Raw genomic sequence first — 21,915 nt, 5'->3', positions numbered from 1 at the left:
CCTTCTTTGCATTGGAAATATATTGAATATGGAGAAAGCTGTAGTTAAACTGAAGTGCATGTAGCTGAAATGAACTGAATGGACCTTGATGAAATTTGTGGTGGAGCCAGACAGTAGGGTTAGCAACTGTATGAGATGCAGAGATAAATACTTGGAATTAAGACCATACAGTAAATACGGAAGAGATGTTTGATTTTTTTTTTTTTAAGAATTTATGTAATGATTATGAAATAGAATAGTATTTATAGTAATTTATAGTATATACTGTTTGTTATATATTGTTTTGCACAGAAGTAGGCTGCAGAGTGCACACTACCTAAAATCTGTGTTGTAAGTCAGCAAGATATCTATAGATAAAGGCAGCATAATCCTGTCTGGGGAGTGTCTCCTAGAAGTTTTCTTTTAATACTTGGAACAAAAATAAAATAGTCACTTGAGCTTGATTTGATGCTCACTAAAGTCTCTGAGAGTTTTGCCTTTGCAATGCCTTGGTTTGGGCTCTGACTGAAACAGAGCTAAGTCTAATAGCAAAGCAAGATGTTATGAAGCTGAGTGTGCCATCAGCATTCAATTGGTACGGCCAAACTGTGATAATGGAAAGGAAAATGCTGCCATGGACAATGAAGGTAAAACATGATACGTATTTGTAACGGAGAAAAAGAGAGATGATGCAACAAGGTGTAATAGGGGAGGCCATGACACAAATCCAAGTGGAGAGTCCCAGCAAACAAATAAATGGAAATGATGTCTTAAACTCATTTCAGCCATGGGGCTTTCATTAATTCCCACTTCCGAGAAGTAAATGGTGAGAAAAATAAACAGGAATTAATAAAAAGGAAAAAAAAAAGGAAAAAAAAAAAGACAAAATACTGTATCTGGCCAAAAATGGAAGCACCAGATGAATTTCACTGTTGAACCCTAAACATAAGGTGAAACTGCTGAAGAATAGCCTGTGACAGTTAGGAGATGTGAAAGCAACAAATGCAATGTGATTGTAAGATCAAACTTCCTAGTGCTGTGAAAAAGGCTGGAAAAGTTAGTTCTACCTTGGAGATAAAAGAGTAAAAATGTGCAGTAGGATCTTGCTGGGTGTAGTGTTTGTAAGACTTAAGTGCATTTCTGAGTCTGTTTTCAAATCTCTCTTGCATTAGTAGCTACTCATTAAGTAGCTTGTCAGATGCAACATATTATAAACCTGCATCATCTAATGTTGGATGCAGATAATAAGAGTATAGGATGCTGCAGTACACGTGGCCACTGGAGAGGAAGAAAGAACAAATCTGTGATGGGCAAATCAACAAGGAGTAAAGCAAGGAAAACAGGAGAAAACCTTAGGTCTTTAGGCTTGTGAAGAATTTGCACTTCCTAGCTGGGACATGGTTTTCCATATAATTCTATGGTGCTGCAAGTGTGTGTGGTATTGGATATACAACAGCTTGTCTCTCTCTGTCAGAGCTGTGCGAGGTGTTTGGCATCCCTCCTATTGAAATCTCTTCCCTCACAGTGAAATACCTTTTGTGAAGATAGATTTTTTTCATGTTTAACACCATATGTACGTGCTTTTACTTTAACAATTATTCTGCTGAGAGGTTTGGTATCCTCCAGCAATTTCAGAGCCAACTGCCACTGTTTAGAAGCTAATTTCAGGCCAAATCTTCCTGAGGTCAAAACTGGCATGTGGTCTGGAGGCTGGGAGCCCTCCAGCCTTCACGCTGCTGGACCTCCTGTGCAAGTCAGTGGAGTCTGTAGCCATGACTAAGATGACAGAATTGTACTCTGTTACTAGAAAACACATTCTTATTTTTGAGGTATGAGGAAGGTATTTTCATGAGATAGTACACAGTTGTGCCATTACATAAATGTCATTTTATCAATAGATGCTGTTTAATTGTTTAGCAAGGTAAGGGATTTACATGTTTTATTTTTCTGGGTGGGAAGAGAAGACTGCCACTTTGCTGACGGCAAACGTAAATTGGGGGTGTTCAGGTATATAAAAATATGAACTTGTTTACACAGACAGAATTTCCTCCTGGTTACCACCAATCTTGTGTTCTTTTCCTTCTGATAAAATGTTTACGGAATACCCAGTATTTTTTTTTTTTTTCTGTTTTCCTGTGATAGCAAATTTACGCAGCTGGGTTATTCACAAAAGAAAGATGTTCCTTGAACTGATTCTGTTTCCCACTTGCAGTCACAAGGGGGGCATGCAGCCGAGCCCCTGGGAGCCCTGCAGAGGTGATACAAGGGCAACGGGACAGGGCTGTGCTAGAAAGAGGTTTGCAGAAGAGAATAAGGCAGGACATTCGATGAATGTAGGTGTAGAGTTTTGCATTTAAGCGTGTGCAAGCATCGTTTGCAATAGTATAGATGAAGAAACTCTGGATATTGGCAGAAATATTTAACGGAAAGGTTGAGAAAGCCAGAAAATTCCTGTGGATAAGAGTTTACTGTGTGTAGTTACAATTACTTTGTACGTTATTTTTGCTTAAATAGTGTGTAAAAAAAAAAAGTTTGCTTCATGTTGGTAGTACGCAACAGAAACTAGAAACCAAAAAAGGTTTCAGTAAAAGAAAATTATTTTTCCATCCATCAAGTTAGACTGATTTATGTGGATTTAATGTCATGAATGGTAAACATTTGTATGCATTGTACAGCTTGTTGGTTCTTCTATGCTTCACAGATGTCACAGAGAAAAAAACTTTTTTGCTTAAGAATGAGTAAGCAGCTTTTCTTTGTAGAAATTCATGCAAATCCTTGGGAAATGCACTATCAAAATGCTAGTTCTGTTAGACTACAGACGTCTGTGCTCCATTTAAAACGCTCTTTATGGTCTGATTCACTTCTTTAGCGAGTTCTTAAGAAGTCTGCATATTAAGAAAAAGCAGCAGAACTTTAAAGATTTTTATAGAAACCAGAGCAGCAAAAAGCCTATTTTCTAAACCCCCTTTTCCTCAGGAATTGGAGAAAGAAGGTTCAAAATATAGGTTAATTCTTCTTGCAGCTCCATCTAATCCTTCTTTTATTTCCCTCATATGGACAGTCTCTCTCTTTTTCAAAAAACCCAGAATTATATTGTTTAGTAATAGACTGTTTCCATGTGTGTGCATTTCCCTTCTGCCTTGGGAGCCACCCATGACAAAATAGTTAAGCCAAAGAAAAATTCTTTACTTAAGAGTAAAAAATATATTTGTTCTCTAAACCATTAACTTCCAAACGGAAAATCTTGGGAGAAAGACCCTTGAAATAAAGGAATTTTTATTCTGCTAGTAATTAGCACATTTACTTATTTAACAAGGCAATGCTAGTACTCTATATAGCATATGAAAATGTGCCTGCTTTTCACTGGATCCTCAGTCTCTGCTCCTATGTATCATGACTCAAAACCATAGGGAATTTTATCGTTTGCCTCAATGAAACCAGATTTAGACCAATGCTGGGGTTTCTGAGACTACTGTACTTAGTGAAGTTTATTTGGAGCCCTTTTTTCTTAAATATGCATTCATCAGTTTAAATGATTTTGTATCAGGGCAGAAATACTTTTTCATATTTTGTCTGCATTTAAAAAGGTATTCTTTTATGTATCTGCTCATGGCTTAACTCTGGTCCATGTAAAACAGAACGAAGTTTACAGACCCTCCCTTTTTAATGACTCCGTCTGCCATTTCAGTAGCATGGCCCAGAGGGAGCCAATCAATTATATTTCTCAGCGAGGTACAAACGACAGCCATAAATAATCATGAATTACTAATGACCAGAATTCAGCAAGTCTAATCACCCACTTCCATTCTTTAGATTTGCCCATGTATAGCGCTGTGCCTCCACTGTGGCACCTTGGGCTGCTTCTGCTGTCACGTTACATCGAAATGCTCTTGCCCTTCTCAAATGTGCCCCTCCGAAGAGAAAAAAACTACCTCTATGTATTCATCTAGTACAGCAAGTTACAGCCTTTTTTTATGAATGAGTGCTTTTTAAAAAGCTGTCTATCTCTATGTGTAAAATAATACACAATGATAGTAAATAGCATAAAAAGATTAATCTGTTTAGTTGAGGGTGTAAAGTTACATGGATTTAATCTAAATTGGAGTAATGTAAGAAACACGTTCTTGTACCGAATCAGGCCAAAAGTCCTTGTAGATGATTCGCCTTTCTCCAAGAGTGGCATGCTGAGGGTGCTCTGAGAATGGTGTAAGAGTAAGACTTACCTGAAGGGAGCTTTCCCCTGCTAATACCCTACCAGCACCTACAGCTCAAATAGTTGACAGTCTAGCAATATTTTACACCATACCTCAATTAAAATCAGAGTAGTACAAGTTGGTGTATAGACCAGGCCTTCAAATACTACTATTATTATTTTAGCGGCACATCAAACTAGACAAACACAGAGAGCACGTTCTCTGGAGAGCCTGCTCCAAGCAAAAATACAGGAGGAGTATTGTACAGATGAGATGATGAAACCTAAAACAAGTTAGTGATCTACCTGATGGCCCATGAGAGCACACCACAATGAGAGCTGAGCACTGATCTCCAAGACACCGTGTGTAAGGCCATTCTAATTCATGACATTCCCATTTCTGCAGCTAGTCACTGTCGTTTTTGAGTCCATTCTCTTACTCCCTCCCTTCTTCCACAAATGTCTCAGTGATATAAGGCAGGGAAAGAACAATTGTGGATATAGCTCTGAAGATTATCTGTGTTGAAGAGGGTTATTGAAGTTGGTACCAAAAAAAGATGGAAAAAAACCATCCAGTGCTGCTATATGGGAACCTAGCAGCAGTGACAGATCCAAGTGGGTTCGTTAATAAGAGAGCCTGCTGCTTTAGTAGCTACCTGGTATCTGCAGAGTAGGCTTCATCATCTTGTGCCACCTCCTTCCAGAAATACAGCAGTGTTTTTGGCTGAAGAAAACTAACCTCAGAGGTGTTGTGTAGGTAGGATCCCACCACCACTCCACTGTACTCTTCCAGTCCATGCTGCTTGACTATGGCCTAGAATTCTCATAGTCATGCTACTGATTAAAACCCTTTATTTTTCTTTTTTGGCTAAAATTGATGGCAGTTACACAGATTCTGTCAGGTCAGATACAAGAGCTTCTGTTGCACTCTGCAAGCAACTCTGCCTAATCTAAAAAGGCTTTCTTACCAGCTGTCATCTTTCAGTGTACGAATGATCGCTTTCTCTAAAATGATGCTGTAGGAGCTACCTTAGTGTAAATGCACATGATCCATGAGAATACATAAACCAAATATGGTTTTAGGCTGCTTGTACAATTACTCTTTCTATGAAGCTGAACACTTACTTCTCAAGTGTTCCCAAGGAGTCTGATGGTGGTGTTTGAGAAATGGAGTGCTACTGAACACAGCTAATGTACTGTCTCAGTATAAAGCTGGAAGTTTCAACAATTAGAAATGAAATGAGGAAGCACCCAGTTTCTGTGCCAGTGGACAATGTGGCTGATCACCTACAACGTGTCCATGTCCAGAATTATCATTGCATTGACACAAGTATAAAAACACTGCTGTGATGCTTGTGATTTTTTTCTTTTAGATGGTGGCCTCTGTTTTTTGCCTTAAGATAAACTATGTTAGTAGGAAGGCTTCCTTCAGTAGTAATTGTTTAAAGTAGTGAATATTACAGTCTTGTTTAAAGTTTATGTATATTTTATATTATTTATTTTGCCACCCTTCCGTCAAATCCCTAACTCGCTGCAGAGTTTAGGAGGGCTAGCTGGATCTGCTTCCATGTGCCCACTGAGTCTCTGAAAGGAACAATCCCAATGCATGTATAAATGTAGAGTTGTCCTGTCCTAGTGAAAATGAAGCCTGACCTTTTGTTTCATTATTAATGAACACAACAAAACACATGTATTAGATCTGCACTTTTTCATTACTCCATATGTTTCCTTTTTTCCCAGCCCATGTCTGACATGTGACGGTAAAGCACAGAGTGATTGTCCCTAGTGCCTTCTCCCTCGTGACTTCTTGCCACCTGCTTCATAGCATTAAACAGATGTATAAGTGTAAAGCATTACAAAACTCATCTTTTCAATCATTTATCACTTTAAAAAAATTCCAAATAAATCTGTGCTGTGGTTAAGCATTTTATCTGCTCTATGTAAAGAAGAAAGGCACCGTGGATTTCAGGAAGATTATGAAGGAGTAAGATATTTTATGTCCACAGTAGGTCAAATCATCCATTTATATCACAGGTGACCATTAGGAATTTTGTTTATTTTGTATCACGTCTTGTTTATGTTCCTTTAATGGCCAAAATTTTCCTCTAACCTGCAGTGAAGAGTATCTTCCAGAGAAATCCTAACAGAGGCATTGCATTATTCATCATCAAGTGAAGAGGAAAATTTCAATTGCCAGTTTCTGGTAAATGTCTAATTAAGAAAGGGGACTTCTGAGCCACAGACAGGCGCCACAATCATTAAAGGGCAGTTTTCTGAAGATTATGAGTCTCCAGTCTGTCAAGCAGAGTTTTTCTACAGCTGAACTAATTCAGCAGTAGAAAACCCTGTCTAGAACAAAGCCCTTGGAATTAACATCTTGTTTAAGCAAACACATGCCTACTTTGAAGTAAGTGTGATAGGTTCACAACTGTTATTGAGGTCAAGTTTAATGGTAGTGAAGTGACAGAATATAACTTCAATGCTGTTCTTAATTTCAGCTGCAGCACAGACTGTACATACGGAGTATTTGAAGCCATACAGTGTATTTCAAGTAGACCAGTTTTCTATAATTGGCACAACCAGTTTGGTCTTAACATGGAAAACTACTAAAATGTATATCTAATTCTTTGGCTGCCCAATTAAATTTGAGGGTGTGAAAAGCATATGTACAGAGGCAATTATTCTTGTTTCCCAAATCTTACAGTTTGGATTAGAAATTTTTTTGAGCTGAACATTTATTTTGGCAAGCTTCATTTTGGCCCTGATTTAGGATAACAACATTGCTTAGTAGGTTTAAGTCTAGTTAGACTGCTTCCTTGAATCAGGCTTTCTTAATGACTGATTATTTTAGTCCAATTTTTTCAAGTCTAAATATGTGAATGGAATTGTAACAGCAAAGGCAACTGTACTGGTGATCAGCTCAGTGCAACTGGTTTGTGTGTGAGTTCTGCTGAAGGAGTAGTCTCCTCACAAATGATGCTGCTGGACGTTGCCAACGAAATACAGTGTCAGTTAGTTCCTCGTCACTACCATCTTCTCATTAGCACAGCAATAATTTGTATGCGGACCTTGGTGCTTATATAACCTTGGTTGCATCACATCTTAGTCTAGTTCAAAAGACAAATCTAGTTTGCCCGCTATTGTTTTTACCAGCGCTGTCATTTTCACTTGTCTCATTGACGTGCCAGGCCAAGAGCATGTGAACGGGGCTTTCAAGTTACTAAAACACTAAAAGGTCATTACAACAACTGTTTATTTATATATGAACTTTAGTATTTGTGAAACATGCCAGCTCAACAATCATAGAGGCTGAAATCCTCTGACCTCGGATCATCTGAAGCAAGGGCAGTGGCAATGTGAGCTTGTTTCCTGCCAGCGTTTCTATCCTTAATCTGGAGGGACAGCCTGGAGGAAGGGGTTAGTCTCCATATTCATCACATCGTTTCTCAGCTGGAAGTGCCAGTTTTGATGGGTTGTTTTTATGATATTTTCTCACCATGAGAACTGGATGAACTCCATCATCTGGAATCCCAGTGAGCAGTTCTGAGCACTGCCCATGCAGTTTATAGTCATCTGTGACTTAAAATTCTATGTTCTTATCCTAGGAAATACTATGTGTCCATTTAGGTAAGCACACACGGTGAAACCATTTCCTCCCAAACTGCGTGTAAACATGTGCTTAGTGTGAAATAGGTACTGAGAAAGTTACTAAAATTGAAGACTTCATCTTTTTTATTTCACAAACTCAGAAGTTCTGTCTCAGATGACTCATTCATCTCTGTGTTTCCTTCAATGGAGATTACTTTTCGGTGCCCCACGAATTTTTCTACAAAGGGAAAAGCCCTTGTTTCTGTTATTGTTTGTATATGAGCTGATGACATTGAGAAAAAGAAACTGCAAAACTAGTCTAAAACACCTTCCCAGTTTTCTTGTTTTCTTTCTTCCCCCTTCTCCCTCCATTTTCACAACCTTTAAAATCTTCTGAGGAAAATTTCCATTTAACCAGAAACCCAAAATCTAATCTCATTTAATTACTTCATTTCATATGCTGGATGTAACTGGGAAGTCGGCCTCAGGATACAGCTAAGGTATTATATGCCTTACGTTGCTGCCACAGGCACGCTTATTGTTGGTGACAGTGTTCTGCATCAAGATTTCAAGCTGCCACAGCCCCCTTTGTATTTGTAATACAAAGCATTGATATGCACAGCTACAATAGACTTTAATGACGAGGTGTCTTAATTTGGTTTTTATTATGTGATTAAAGGTACAATAAGGTATGTGTGCAACAAGAGGGAAGACCATTGTTCTGCATCATTAAGCTCACAGCGGCCCAAAAAGAAATTGTAGGCAATGTGCCAAAGCCCTTAATGAAGAGGATCTCTTTGAATTATCTATGGATGAGGAAGGGATAAAGCCTGAGCCCTGGTATATTTGATCCTCTTTGTGCTCTCTGTTATGAGGACTTACAAAGCCAGACGTACTGGACCTTCTGGAATTGTAATTTATTGAAGCATTAATTTCCCAGCCACACTAAAGCTCTTGGCCTAATAGAGAAAGTGCAGTTATGTACTATTATTAATTCTTGCAAGTGTTTTCTGAATTCCTACATCTCAGTCATGAACTTTTAAAAAATAAGGCTAAGGGGATTTATTTGTAACAATGCTCAGTATTTCCTAAAGCCAAGTTACGCAAATTTTGTCTAATTCAGACTTTTAAAAAAGCTTCTTTTACTTTTCTCTGGAATGGCAATGTTATCTTACCACATACTAGGGTTACCTATGGATGATACAAAATAGAACCACTGTAAGAGGTATTTGTTACTGCTAACATATTTTGAAACTTTTGTCTTTTATATTCTGTTACTTTAAATTACAATGATTCTTCATCTCCCCCACCATTAAATTTTACGTGATTGCTCTTATGTGTAGGTTCCACGAGGATGCACTTTTATAGTTACTGTGACATTTAATTATCTGGATGTACTCCATAAGCTACAGAATTCCCTCCCTCCTATCTTGTGAAACAGAGAAATCATAGTAGTACCCTGTTAAAATAGTTTTGCACAAGAATTTATGTTCTGGAATAATCAGGGATTATAGTCTTAAATAATTCAGGCCTCACTATGTTAGAAATCCCAGTTTTATAGGCTTACATGCATCTCTCACTTTTGTGGAAGCTGAGGGTATTCCAGCAATGTTTCCCCAAGGACTTCCATGCTTAAAGTTAATCACGAGTGCTGTGCACTCTGTTCCACACATTGCTGAAACAAGGTTGCAGCACTGGCAGGTTGATTTCTAAATCCAAACTACCACCAGGGATCTGCACCTGCAGCCAGCACTGGATAGTTCACCCATCTCAGATATCAGTGGGACTGTTCCTGTGAGTGATTTTAAGGACATGTATTTAAAGAATGTTGTCCTGCATCTGTTGGGAGATGTCAGTAACTTGCAAAGGTTCTCTTGCACCTTCATTTCACAACAGAAATTGTGCCAAGCTTCCTAAGCAATCAAAATATTAATAATTTGTTGTTGCCTCAGTTTGTTCTGGTTGTTGCACTTCTGAATGTGATTCACTGACAGTCGTCAAACCCAGACTGCATGAGAACTTGGCAACCTTGGGGGATAAGTAACTGTTACCACAGCTGCTGCTTGACCTGAATGGAGGATTCACACAAACAATACTGGCACCAGGTCTGCTGTCGCAGGCAGCACCTGAAACTACTTCTCTGTACAGAATAACGTCTGAGAAATCTGATTACCGTTCTCTAAAATTCTTCCCACCATCACGTGCATAGCAGCTTAGCAAGTGGAAGTGAGTTAGTATAAATAGAAATGACAGTAAACATGTCTTCCTATTTGCTCTCCCAAGTTTTTTTAGTTCCACAAAGCGCCAGTGCCCTTTGGGCGAGTAAGCAAGAATTAGATCAAAACTGTGTTTAAAATTTAATCGCTTCCCTACCAGTATAACATACAAACCACATATTTTATTCCCTTTGCTGTCGGTGACATCCATATCTCAGACCAGATGCAGGTGGTAACGCAGCGAGGAGACGGGATGTCTCTCCCCCCCCGCCCCGCTGAGCAATCCCCTCTGCCGGCGGGCGCAGGGCACGGCACCGCTGGGATGTCGGCAGCGCTGGGATGTCAGCTCGGCGCTCCTCTGGCCGCGATAACTCACTTACTCTAAACTGCCTTACGAACCGCAAGGTGGTAGAGTACAGCTTGAAGGAGCCGCGTAGTTTCTGTTTATCCGGGTTGTTTCTACAGACAGCCCACTTCACGTTTTCAGAGGTTAACTGTAAGCTACCTGCCTACCATTATTTCAAAAGAGATCTGTAGGAGTGCGTCCCTAACACCTGGCCATCACGCTGCATGGTTCCATCGTGCTGGTTTGCTACAAATCAATCTTCAGATGTGACAGAGTAAGAAATTTCAGACAGACAGAAGGAAAAGCAGAAGCAGGCAATAACATTTTTGTAACAGAAGTTAACATATTACCAGAGTTTTAGAAAACTTTTCAGGTGCTTAGTATCAGTAATTTGATGTAGAAAGATCTGTAGAGCAGTAATTTTAATCTGCTGTCAAATCAACTATTTGTTAGCTGGTATTTCTGCACACCAAGGTGCACAAACTACAACTAGACATAAACTTACTCTGGCAGGAACAGGCACTTAAAGACCAGACTGAGCACTGAATGCATTGCACAGAAAGAAGTGTCTGCATGTACTCATAAACAGATACAAAACCTTCCTGCACATCTTTCCTAACTTGATCAAGGAGTGTGTGGCCAAGCATGATCCTTGTCAAGAGATTTTACCTAATTCATACTGGAGAAATTACCAACAGAGTCCTATTTTGTGATGTAAAGTTTTGTAAGAAGTTTGATGTATAATAGCATACATTTAAATATCTGATGTTCTGCACGTGAGAATGGGAAGGTACATCATAAAACCATAATCATTAACACATCAAATAAGGCAAACCCCCTTTCATTTCCGCTTGTATAAGCCATTTTTGGCTTATGTTCTTCCCATCATTAATAGTGGTCACAAGCCCAAAAGAGAATATTTGCTTTTAGAAATGAAATCTAATTCTTTACCTGACAAACTTCATACAGTAACTTGTACTGTTCTTCTTGCTTCTGTAGAGTGCACAAACTGCATCCCATGTTTAAATAAGTGGCAGAAATAATCTTCCTTATTCACCAGAGCAGCCACAGAAATCTCTGTTACCGAGCATGCATGCATGCAGATATCCTTGAAACCCCTAGGTGAGTCGGCTGAACAGCTCGCGGTGGTATCGCACAGGGTGCTGCAGAGCAACTGTGCTTTTTTCTTTTGAGCTCTCCCTCCTTCCCTGGCAGTACACAGCACTCCCTCTGCCGCTCTGGCTGCGGCACTGTGCTCCAATGCACACGCTATATACTGCTACTCATGCATATTAATCAGCTCTCATTGACTATTCATACCAGACAGTGATACAGAAGCTATAATTGCCAGCTATGACAGCTGAAATTTCTCTAATTAACAGGCAAGTGCTTCAGTAGCAAGCATAATAAAAGACACTAACAATTTTGTAAACCATTTTGTAGCAATTACAAATAAACATGACTACATTTTACTACGGTCCCTCAGGATAATTCTTAGCATATTTAAGCAGGCTACAAGTACAGTTTAAATGTAAGTCACAATGAAATGAATGGGATGGCACAAAACTCGGTGGTGGCTGTGGCGAAGTTGAATATGCTTAGCAGCATTTATTTTCCCCTCGTACTGAGGTGGCATCCGAAAGCCACCTTTTACAGCAGAAGATGACTGCACTGGGCATTTAACAAACACAACAGAGAAAGGCAATCTCTGTCCCTGAAAGCCTACGTGCAGCCTGAGGACCTGGCTACAAAGCAAAAGAGATATATATGAATGTATGTGGATTTAGGGAGCTACAAAAAAAGAGTGCCTTGGATTAGTATTAATAGATTACCTTTAAACTAGTATTTACACCAAGTGAATAATGGGTCTCTATGTTACTGACTCTCATTGTATTTGAAGAGTGTAAACAACAGGTTCACATATTATTTGTTATATTAAAAATATAAACTTTACCAGATTATAAGAAGGTATACAATAAAATAAATATGGCATTTATGACTATTCAGTATTGGAGTGCCTAGATCCACACTGAACCTGTGCCACAGATGTAGAGATAAAACATCAGCGAACTGCCCAATGAAGTAGAAAAGTACTCATAAGTCATAAGCTTTATGGATGTTTTCTAGTCTGTAGGAAACACTACCTTGTTATGAGTTTGAATTAACCATACCTTTTCCAATTGTTTAAGCATTCAGAAGGTGTCTATTTTTATAATCATTATTTCAATTCATCCTGCTTTAAAGAAGTGAACAGCTAGGAATGAGACCAAGGGTACAATTCCAATCTAGGCATTGCATGGCAGAGGGCCTGGATCTTGTGCTGTGGTTACCTAACTGGTTCCTGACTATTTGCTTAGTGAGTTTCTGTGGATGACAGTGGAAATGTTGTGCAAGGATTATCTACAGCTTTTATGTCCAAACGCTGTACATAGGTATCTCGTACATACCCAGCTGCCGCTACAACTGTGCCAACTCACAATTTGCATTAAGATCATCAGCTACTGCTGTCCTTACTTTTTAGTACTAAACTTTAGTAAATAGAGACTATGACAAGAAAGGGTTCCTTAACTCTGAGACTGAGTTTTGCCAGCAAAACCAACCTACCTACCTACAGGAAAAGAAAGGAAGGAGACCTCTTCAAATTCTTGCCAAATATCTGAAAGCAGGTAGGGGCTCCATCCCTGCGCTGTGACTGTGATGTTTCCTCGATAAGATTACTGCTACAATGGTGGTAAAACTTGGAAGGTTAGAGCAAGACAGAGGTACCCCAGATCTTACTGGTGGCCCTCTAAGCTGAAGAACAATTCAGGCTATCCCTGGTTAGATATGCCAACCACATTATACGGGCTTTTCCAAAGCTGGTTGACAGCCAGGGGCTGTGGATATTGAACAACTGGAAAGTCCTTGCATGAGGGAACTAGTGTTCTCTAAAAGCGGAAAAGATGATGATGATACTGAATAAAGTAAAAAACCAAACCAAAACAACAACAAAACCCCATAGTGAAATTGTAAAAAAAATAATTACAGCTTAAGCGACTTAAGGTAAAACTTTTAGAAATGCTGCCTATGTTTTGCTTTTTTCATGCAATTAAGTTTCTTCTTAAATACTGGTTGCTATTTAAAGGTTATTGTTCAGTTCAGGTGGCTGAGTTCACTCAGGAATTGTTTTTCTAGAAATAGCACACAGCTGGATCTGATTAGAAATAAAACAGAAACATGTGGGATATATCATTTCCAGTTTCAACGGAAATGCACCTATTTGTTATTTTCCTACAGTAACATGATAGATTATGTGAGATAATGTTTCATCTGATTCAAAAAGATAATCTGTAAATTGGGCCAGGAGAGTAAGTCCTGCAGAAGACTGTTGTTTTGATCTGAGCATGGAGGGATCCCATAAATGTGATGCTTCAGATTCTTCAGCTAACAAAGCCGAAGCACGTTGCTCAGCAGCAAACAGTGTGGCTTAGTGGTGCAGTTGGCTTTGTTGCACTGTTGCTCTGGTAAATAAGCTAGCCTGATAGTCAGGCCAGCGCTTATCTCAACGGAGATGTTTTCCATTATTGAGATCTAATTTATATTTTTCTATTCATCTCATAGGCAGAAATGGTAGCACTGCCTCATGTTCATATAGACTAGCTTTTACAGTACTTTGCCAAGCTTTAAACTTCTGGGCTGTAAACTTGTGTTCTAGGCATTGTCCAATGCTGATTTTTGCTTTTAATGGTACACTTGAGCCGAAGTGTTTCAGTAACTTCTAAAGTAAGATTACAGAAAAAAAAAATACCTTGCTTGCCCATGTTAAGAAATTCTGGATAAGTTTTCTTTGAGGAGATTTTAGTATCAACATAATTTGAAACAAGAATTTGAAGTTTGGCACAGGGACAGTTTGCGTTGTTCTTGTGAAATCTGCTAAATTTGGTCAGCTTTTAGAGCTGTTGCAGTTTGCATGTTCTCAGCAAGTTTTCAGTTTAATTCTTATGAGACTGCTTCCATAATTAATGAGTTTGGTGGGTGACACCAGAAGGTCTGGTGAGGCCAGTTCCGTTTCCTAATTGTTCTTTGTGAGGTTCAAGAACAAAGAGATCTTCTCAGTGCTCCTCACTGCTGGACTCAGGCAGCCAGAAAAAGCCACCTGAGCTGTCTGGGACGGGAAGGATGCTAATTGCCTGATTATGCTTGCTTTATAACATATGTACCAAGGTAAGCCCGGGGTGTTACAGGAATACTTGTCGTGGTGGAGGTAAACTGGCTTCCTTTGGTTTGTCCAGGTCAGGCAGCTTGTTATGGGATCTGTCATCTGCATTAACAGTGTGTCATGTGTGGTCTCACCAGTGCGCCACAGATAATGAGCTTAACAAAACGTATGCGTAGTGGATGGCTTATATCACGTGTAATGTGAATATTATAGTGGTCCCAGCTGAATCTGAGCAATCCAGACTGAATGGGAAGCTAGTGAGCCAACTGACTAGGAACAATAGTAAATAGCCTTTGAATACACAAGGTGCCAGCAAGAGCTTTCATTAGCATTTATCTAGATTACTTGCTCCCTAACTGATTATATGTGACCGAGTCTGCAAAATCCCTTTTACCAAGATACCTGGCTCGACTATCAGGCATTCGCTTTTGTGTCCAAAAGCTAGTTCCCGAGGAACAGAAGGTGGAAAGCAGCCATACTGCATGGGCCACCACGAAGGACAGGGTGCTGCTCTCGTCTCCGGGAAGCTGGATGTCCTGGGCAGACGGTGGGTGATGGTAAGGAGGGAATCCTGCCACAGATCACAGGCAGGTTTTGCTTTTTGTATTTGTCTTAGTTGCAGCTACAATCTCTCAGCCTGTAACTACAAGCCTAGTATAAATTTCACTATTTAAATGTTTGATTTATTTTACAATTAAGCATGTCAGGTGTTGGCAGGTAAGGGGAATCCACAAGAGACCAATGCACTTGGGGTGTCCTGCCTGTCTGCACGGGATGGTGAATCAGAATAAAGAGGGAAATAAAGCACTCATGAGGGACCTGCACCCTGGAGGGGAACATTATTAGGGAACTCAAAGGCTAAAAAGTGCTCTCTGCCAGCTTTTCAAGGGTAAGGACTTATGCTGCCAAGTGTTGGCTCTTAGACAGCAGTTCCCACCAGCAAGAATAAACTCATGTCCTTTGTGTGAGGAGCAGATGGCACATAGCTACTTCACAGATCTGGGCAAACACCAAACCGTTGCGCTTGGTTCTGGGAGTTCCTAATGTTTGAGTGGCTGACTGCAACATTAGTAATGGTTTGGCATTGTTTATTTTGTTTCTTTAAATGCAAGTTGGCTTTCCCAGTATGTAGTAACTATTTAACATTATATTTTTGTACATATACTTAGCAAGTTCTGTTTAAACAAATGATTCGTATTTAAGCAGTGTGATTAGGGAAATGTTTGCTTAATGTATCAATACTTTAATTACTGTTCTTGTTTTTACAAATATTTAAGATTTGGGAGAAACAAAGGCTAGGAAAGAGAACAGCTGTGACTTTATAAATAATTCTTGCATTTGTGTGTTATATAAACATAAATCAGGAAACTGTACACATTATTGCATAGAGCAGTGTAAAAGAAAACTGTGCTACCCAACTGTACTTTATGCATCTAGAATTTTTCAAAGCGTGTTTGGGTGTTTTTTAATTATAGGCATTGGGTTACCTCTGTTAAAGCTTGAGTGCCTCTGTTGAGTATGTGTTCAGATCTGAGTTTTGTTTCCCTGTGTTTATTTGCAAATTTTCAATACTACAATCCACTGATAGTTGTGAAGTGTTGGATTCTTAGTAATACATTTAATTAGTGTGGATCTACTTTAAAAATACCCTTCTAAAAAGTCCTTTGTTGAATATGTGAAAGCAAACCAGGATTTTCCATGGCATTGTGCAGGCATAACAATTAAATACATACTCTAAATATAACAGCAAAATGTTCTCAGTTCTGGGCCTTTTTTTTTTTTTTTTTTTTTTTTTTTTTGCATGTGGGCATAGCAATCTGCCTATGCCTTGGAAGCTTCAAGACTGGAGCCAAAATATTTAAACTAAAACATACCACAAGAGAGGATGTGAAAGCAAATGTAGAACGTTGGCTCTATTCCCATCAGTTAATCTTGAAGTCTTAAGATCCTTATTTGCTCCACTTAGCATCTCTGAAAGAGTTCCAATTCTCAGAAGTAACTTAAATGAAATGATACTTATTGTTAAATCACTGAAGGAACGGTTTTGTCCTCTAAGCTCTTTAAGGAGTTTAATATCTCTTTAATATATGCCGCTTGAGAAAGACAGTCATATTAGAGGAACATTAAAGCTACATCACTGTAAGCACTACAAGGCCAGTAGATACGAGAACTCTATTGTGTTAACTCAGTCTTTCATGAAGCAGAAATGATGAGGTCAGAATAGGGTAAATAACTGTTTAATATGCCACTGAGACCTTCTGATGGGGAGAATTAGGATGCTAAGAGCTGACCTATGGACTATGAAACTCCTCCTACTATGAGCTGCCCCTTTGGGTGTCTATTACAGCAGTGCCAAGAGGTCTTGGTCAAAGATTAAGACAAAAGGCGATCCCTGAACCAGAGGATGTACACACTGGATTTACAGTGGTGACACTGTGATGAAGGCGGGTGAAACAGGGATTTAGCTACCGAGGACAGAGAATGAACTAATCAAGAAGGGAGTGCTCTTTCACCTAATCATAAACCAGCTCCAAAATCAACATCAGCCAGCCGTGATACTTCAAGCCTAGCAATGCCCAAGCGACTTTAAATAGTTGTTCTTTAGCTCAAACCCCTGACATGCTATCCTTGTCCGTTTTCCCATTTGTGACACAATATAGTCAGCCACTATAAACCACAAAACCAGAAGTACAGAAGACTGGCAAGGAAACGAGGAAATGTGATTACAGGCTGGATTTGTGCTCTAAAAGCTTCTTGCATGTTAGGTGAAACCTCAGTTTCCTCGCAAAAAAGCATCTTTGATTTCCTGGTTTCGATACTGGAACAGTCAAGCTCATCTCTAATTTTTTACGGGTTATTTAACTAGATAGTTTCTGTTTAAGAAGAATGACAAATCTAAGCTTGCACAAATTGTCAGTTTTTACATGGTAAAAGTGCTGTGGTTATTGTTAGCAGTTACAAGAATATAAAATAGAAAATTAAGACTATTTAAAGGAAGAAAGTGGATAATGAAAGTGTGTGGACTCAAATGTTACATTATATAGTTGTGTTTCTAAGGTTCACGTGCTCTCAAATCTAAAATTACAGAACATCTATCCCCATTTTGATTTTGCTGTGAAATATCACTTCAGAAGGATAGCATTGGTAAGCACAGACTGCACTGAGTGATGATTCATTTTAAAATAAAAATGTTTTCTGTAAAAGTGTTAATACACCTTTAATAATCTCAGAGCAAGCAAAATGATTCAGTGTACTTGAATGCTGCATAAAAACTATTGACATAATACTTAATCTTTAAAACCGATAGACATGTGCCCAAAAGCTAATAAAGTTCATTCTAATACAAACGAGCAAGTAAAATAGTATATCATATACTGTGATAGCTTTGGATCCTGATCATATAACTGTAGCCCAGGGACAAAGAAAATTGAAGTGATTTAGAACGGTACCCAGTAGGATATATCTGATATTAGGCAGTTTGCTGAAGCAAAACAGTAATGTCAGAAAGATACAAATGTGTAAAATCCATTTGACTGTGTCCAAATGCTTCTACTCTTTGACCTTAATGTCTCCAGATGAACTCCCCTTAGGGTCAGCTGAATAATGCTTAATAATATATGGCCAGAAACTGCCGAGACCTGCTAAGGATCACAGTCTTCACTTACTTTTGTATTTTAGCTTCTGTATTCATATTATGAATTGTAAGCCATTTGTATTTGAAAAGATATTCTCAGTTTTTACTGCTCCACACTTAATTTGAAACAAAGCAAAACAGGAATGCCATCTATGGTTCATTAGGTTTTATATTAACCATCTGGTGAAAAGGATATGTGGGAATGTTAAGTATTAATGGTAAATGGCAGTCACAATGAAAAAAAAAATTGCTTATATGTTTGCCTTTGTGTCTGTTTCTAGGTTCAGGTGGACAATGGGGAATCTGATTGCTAATCCTTGGCTAGAGCTTCTATGCAGAAAAGACGCAGAAGACTGGCAGACCTTGAATGAAACAGGATTTAAGTCTTGTAGGAACAAAGGAAAGGTAAGTCCATTTCTGTCTTTGAAATTGAGAAAGATGCATTTCCACTGAAGGAGATTGGCATTAGCTCCAGAACTGGTCTGTGTGATTAATTCCACTGCGGACAGGACTCTGCCAGTTATGTGAAGCAGCAGTCATCTTTGCTTCAGCAAAAGTACAGTCAAAATAGATTAGACATATGGGGTAAGAGAAAAAAGTAACAGAGGCAAGTGGGGACTCCGACTGGTTTCCAATCCCCGAGACAGGCTGTGCCTGTGCTTTCCCAGTGCCAACCAAGACAGAATCTTGAAACTACAGAAGTATACAGAAGACAGCTAAGGTCCTACTGAGTGCTCTAGTGCACGGTTTTCTATTTAGTGTATGACATACACCAACAATATAGCATTGTACTTGGTTTCCATTTATCCTCTTTACAATATTATCTGACCAGCCTATGAAATCGCAGAGATGCTGGTTCATTTCTTGTTTCATTATGAAATCAATACTGTTGCAATAACATTGATTTGATAAAAGACACTCTTAAGGCGTTAATCCCTTCTCTGATACAACAAGGACACTTTTCATGCTTAACATGGTTCAGTCTAGCTCAAAGAGTAAAGTCTGCTGTTGGAGGGCACACAACTCCCAACTTTGTTCCTTCTATAGGTAACATTACCGAGCTTTATCTTCAATGGCAATAGAAGCAATTTCCACCTGTTATTAGCCCTGTATTTCTGTGAAGCCCTGTGAATCAATGGGACGTTACATGTTTACCTTAATGAAAAAAAATAAATTATCTACATAGGTTATTGTATCGGCTAACTGCATAGAGTTATTGTGTAGATAACACTTCCTCTGCAATTTCTTCTCTCAAAATACGTATTCTGATAACCAGTATTGATTAAGCAGTATTGAAATGAATACACGAATATAAACATTTGATAAAAGAAATATGAAAGTACACAGGCAATCAGACACAGTGATGAATACTAATAATAACCCAGAAATGATCAGTCCTATTGGAAGATACATTTGCCCACTAATCTTGTCATTTCCAAGGAAGCCCTAGAGCTGCAGGCTTTCCACAATGCATAAACTGCATTCCGATTTTCCCGCAGACTCTTCTGTTTGCAGGCTGGCAAGCCTATTGACAAAGTAAGACGCACGTGTTTCTCTGCATTTCTCTGCAGAAATAGACCAATGTCCTTGATAAGAATTTTACAGACAGAATGTAAATTAGAAGACAAATATTAATTAATGAGATTATCTCGTAATACACAAAATAAGTGGTTGTGGTTCTTCTAAAGTCTTATTACGTGTCCAGAATTTTTGTCCCAGTGGCTAACTGAAGTATGACATTGGGATGCAAAACTTGGAAGTTTTTATGATTTATAGTATGACTGTAGCTTTGCAGGTTATTTTTTTAAAAAAATTTATATTTTGGGTTGTGGCTTGTCTTATTTTAGGATATCTAGTGTAGCTGAGAAATGAGTTAATGTTTCCGTGAAATCTCTTATCTGCTGTCCTTTGTTATCCTTTGCTGTCCCCTCAAATGAGAGGGCTTCCGCATACTACCATGCTTTCTGTTCAAATTATTTTTGTCTGTTCTGACTATGATGATAATAGAAAACACATACTTTTTTTAGGCTAGTACAATGCAGTGAATGTACTGGATTGTGTGTACATGTCTAGAGGCACAATCAGTTCATGGCTGAAGGGAAAAGACTCTAGATTTCTGAGAAATACACCTATGAAAATATTAAGTAACTCACAGATAAAACACAGATGATGGGGGTGCCTACTTAAAATACTAGATGGGTTGCCAGTATGATGATCAACACCATTTTCTGTGCTACTTAAAATCTTTTTCTGTTTATTGGCGGTAGTTAGAAGGTTATAAACAACCAACCATGTATTCCTAAGTCTTTGAAGTTCAAGTTTCTGTATGCTTTCTTTGAGTTTCCTGTTCTTAGGAGAGAAATCACAATAATTACAGCTTAAAATATTCTCATTTCATGGTGTGGCTAACAAGTGAAACTACAAGTAATGATGTAATCTAACATGTCAAAAAAGAAAATGAAAAGAGGAGACAGAAGGCAGGATGGAGCCAAGGGATGCGATGTGCCATGTCATCTTCTAATTAACTAACTGATCCTTTAAACTGTCAAAATCAGCAAGGAACTCCATGGCCCAGTGTCTTATTAATATTCATACTAGGCCACCAGAAGCTATGATTCCAGTCCCAGTGGTTATAGTTAAACATTAAAAAAAAAAAAAAAAAAAAAAAAAGCGCCAGGCTAGCCAGGGCTGCAACAGCTTCACATTCATAGGGAAATGAAGGCAGGCCACCCTGCTTCCTACAAACCTCTGCTGGGGAAATTCTCTGAGGATGCATATTGATTTCTGAATTATTATGGGGGTTGTATATTGAAAAAACAATTATTTTTCTTCTTACTACGAGCTACTACATTGTTAATCACATTGAACTCCATGTTGTCGAAAGAAAGATGCGTGTAACGTCTTGTAATATGAGCCCATTTTTAATTTTGCGCACACCAAATGAATATGCAGTTAATAAACCCTTGTCATTTAGAGGAATAGGTGAATTCATTTTGCCTTGTAGGATGCAATTCAGGATTGTTTTTGCAGAAATCTGGGGCCCGCAAGGAAAATAATCTTCCATAATCTTCTCGTAATACAATTATTCTCTTAACATTTCAGCGTGCCAGTCTTTTCCCACTCCCACTAAGCAGTTTCCTGAACCTTGAAGTCTAAGGGAGCAGCTGACATTTGGTTTCTCCATTCATTTTCTGTTTAATTCTTTATGGCAGGACAACGCCTGGAAAAAAAAAATCCTCTCTCCTCTGTATTACACATACTATTTTGGGGCCCAGTGCAGGCCTGCCATGGACAGGGATGTGCCTGTGTGTGGTAGAAGATGGGATGAGGAGGTAATTCAGTACCCTCAGAAGTCAAAGGAAGTTTTGACATCAGTCTTGTACAAGTAATTTCAAGCCCAGACTATTTTGAGGGCAGTTAATCCCACTTTACACTTGCTGTTTCTATCTGTGCATGACATAGTAGAAAGCAATATATTATGCAGCACTTTATAGCAGTACAATCAGTAAAGGAGTAGCTGAGCCATAAATCGTGTGCTATACCTCTCAATGAAAAAATAATTAAATACTTTGAATCTCATTAATTGATACGCGAAAGGAAAAATGTCTTGGGTTACCACCCTAATCCTCCTGTTCTTTACCCTGCCCTTTACCAGTTCCTTTGATCTAACTTTTGAACAATTTCACACAGCACCCAGAGGAAATAAAGCTCTGTATCAACCACCTGCTTTCACAGCCCCTCGTAGGTCCTTGTCCCCTGGGA

At 38.8% G+C, this 21,915-nt stretch overlaps 1 protein-coding gene across 2 annotated transcripts in view; it reads right to left on the bottom strand.

Moving 5' to 3' along the window:
- The window catches only part of PDZRN3 (PDZ domain containing ring finger 3), a 147,356-nt gene that overhangs the window by 21,773 nt on the left and 103,668 nt on the right, over positions 1–21,915 (bottom strand). Inside the window, exon 1 of one of the 2 annotated variants that reach the window (XM_040592922.1) lies at positions 11,273–11,547. The exons of the other annotated variant lie outside the window; for it this stretch is intronic. Within the exon in view, the coding sequence (XP_040448856.1) occupies positions 11,273–11,341 (69 nt within the window). The 5' untranslated portion in view covers positions 11,342–11,547. Of the gene's footprint in view, positions 1–11,272; positions 11,548–21,915 lie in introns of those variants that run through there. 2 annotated transcript variants of the gene reach the window in all.

Source organism: Falco naumanni, chromosome 4, assembly GCF_017639655.2.
Source record: "Falco naumanni isolate bFalNau1 chromosome 4, bFalNau1.pat, whole genome shotgun sequence".
Taxonomy (NCBI): Eukaryota; Metazoa; Chordata; class Aves; order Falconiformes; family Falconidae; genus Falco; species Falco naumanni.
Note: the sequence above shows the minus strand (reverse complement) of the source record. Positions and strands in the feature narration are given on the sequence as shown.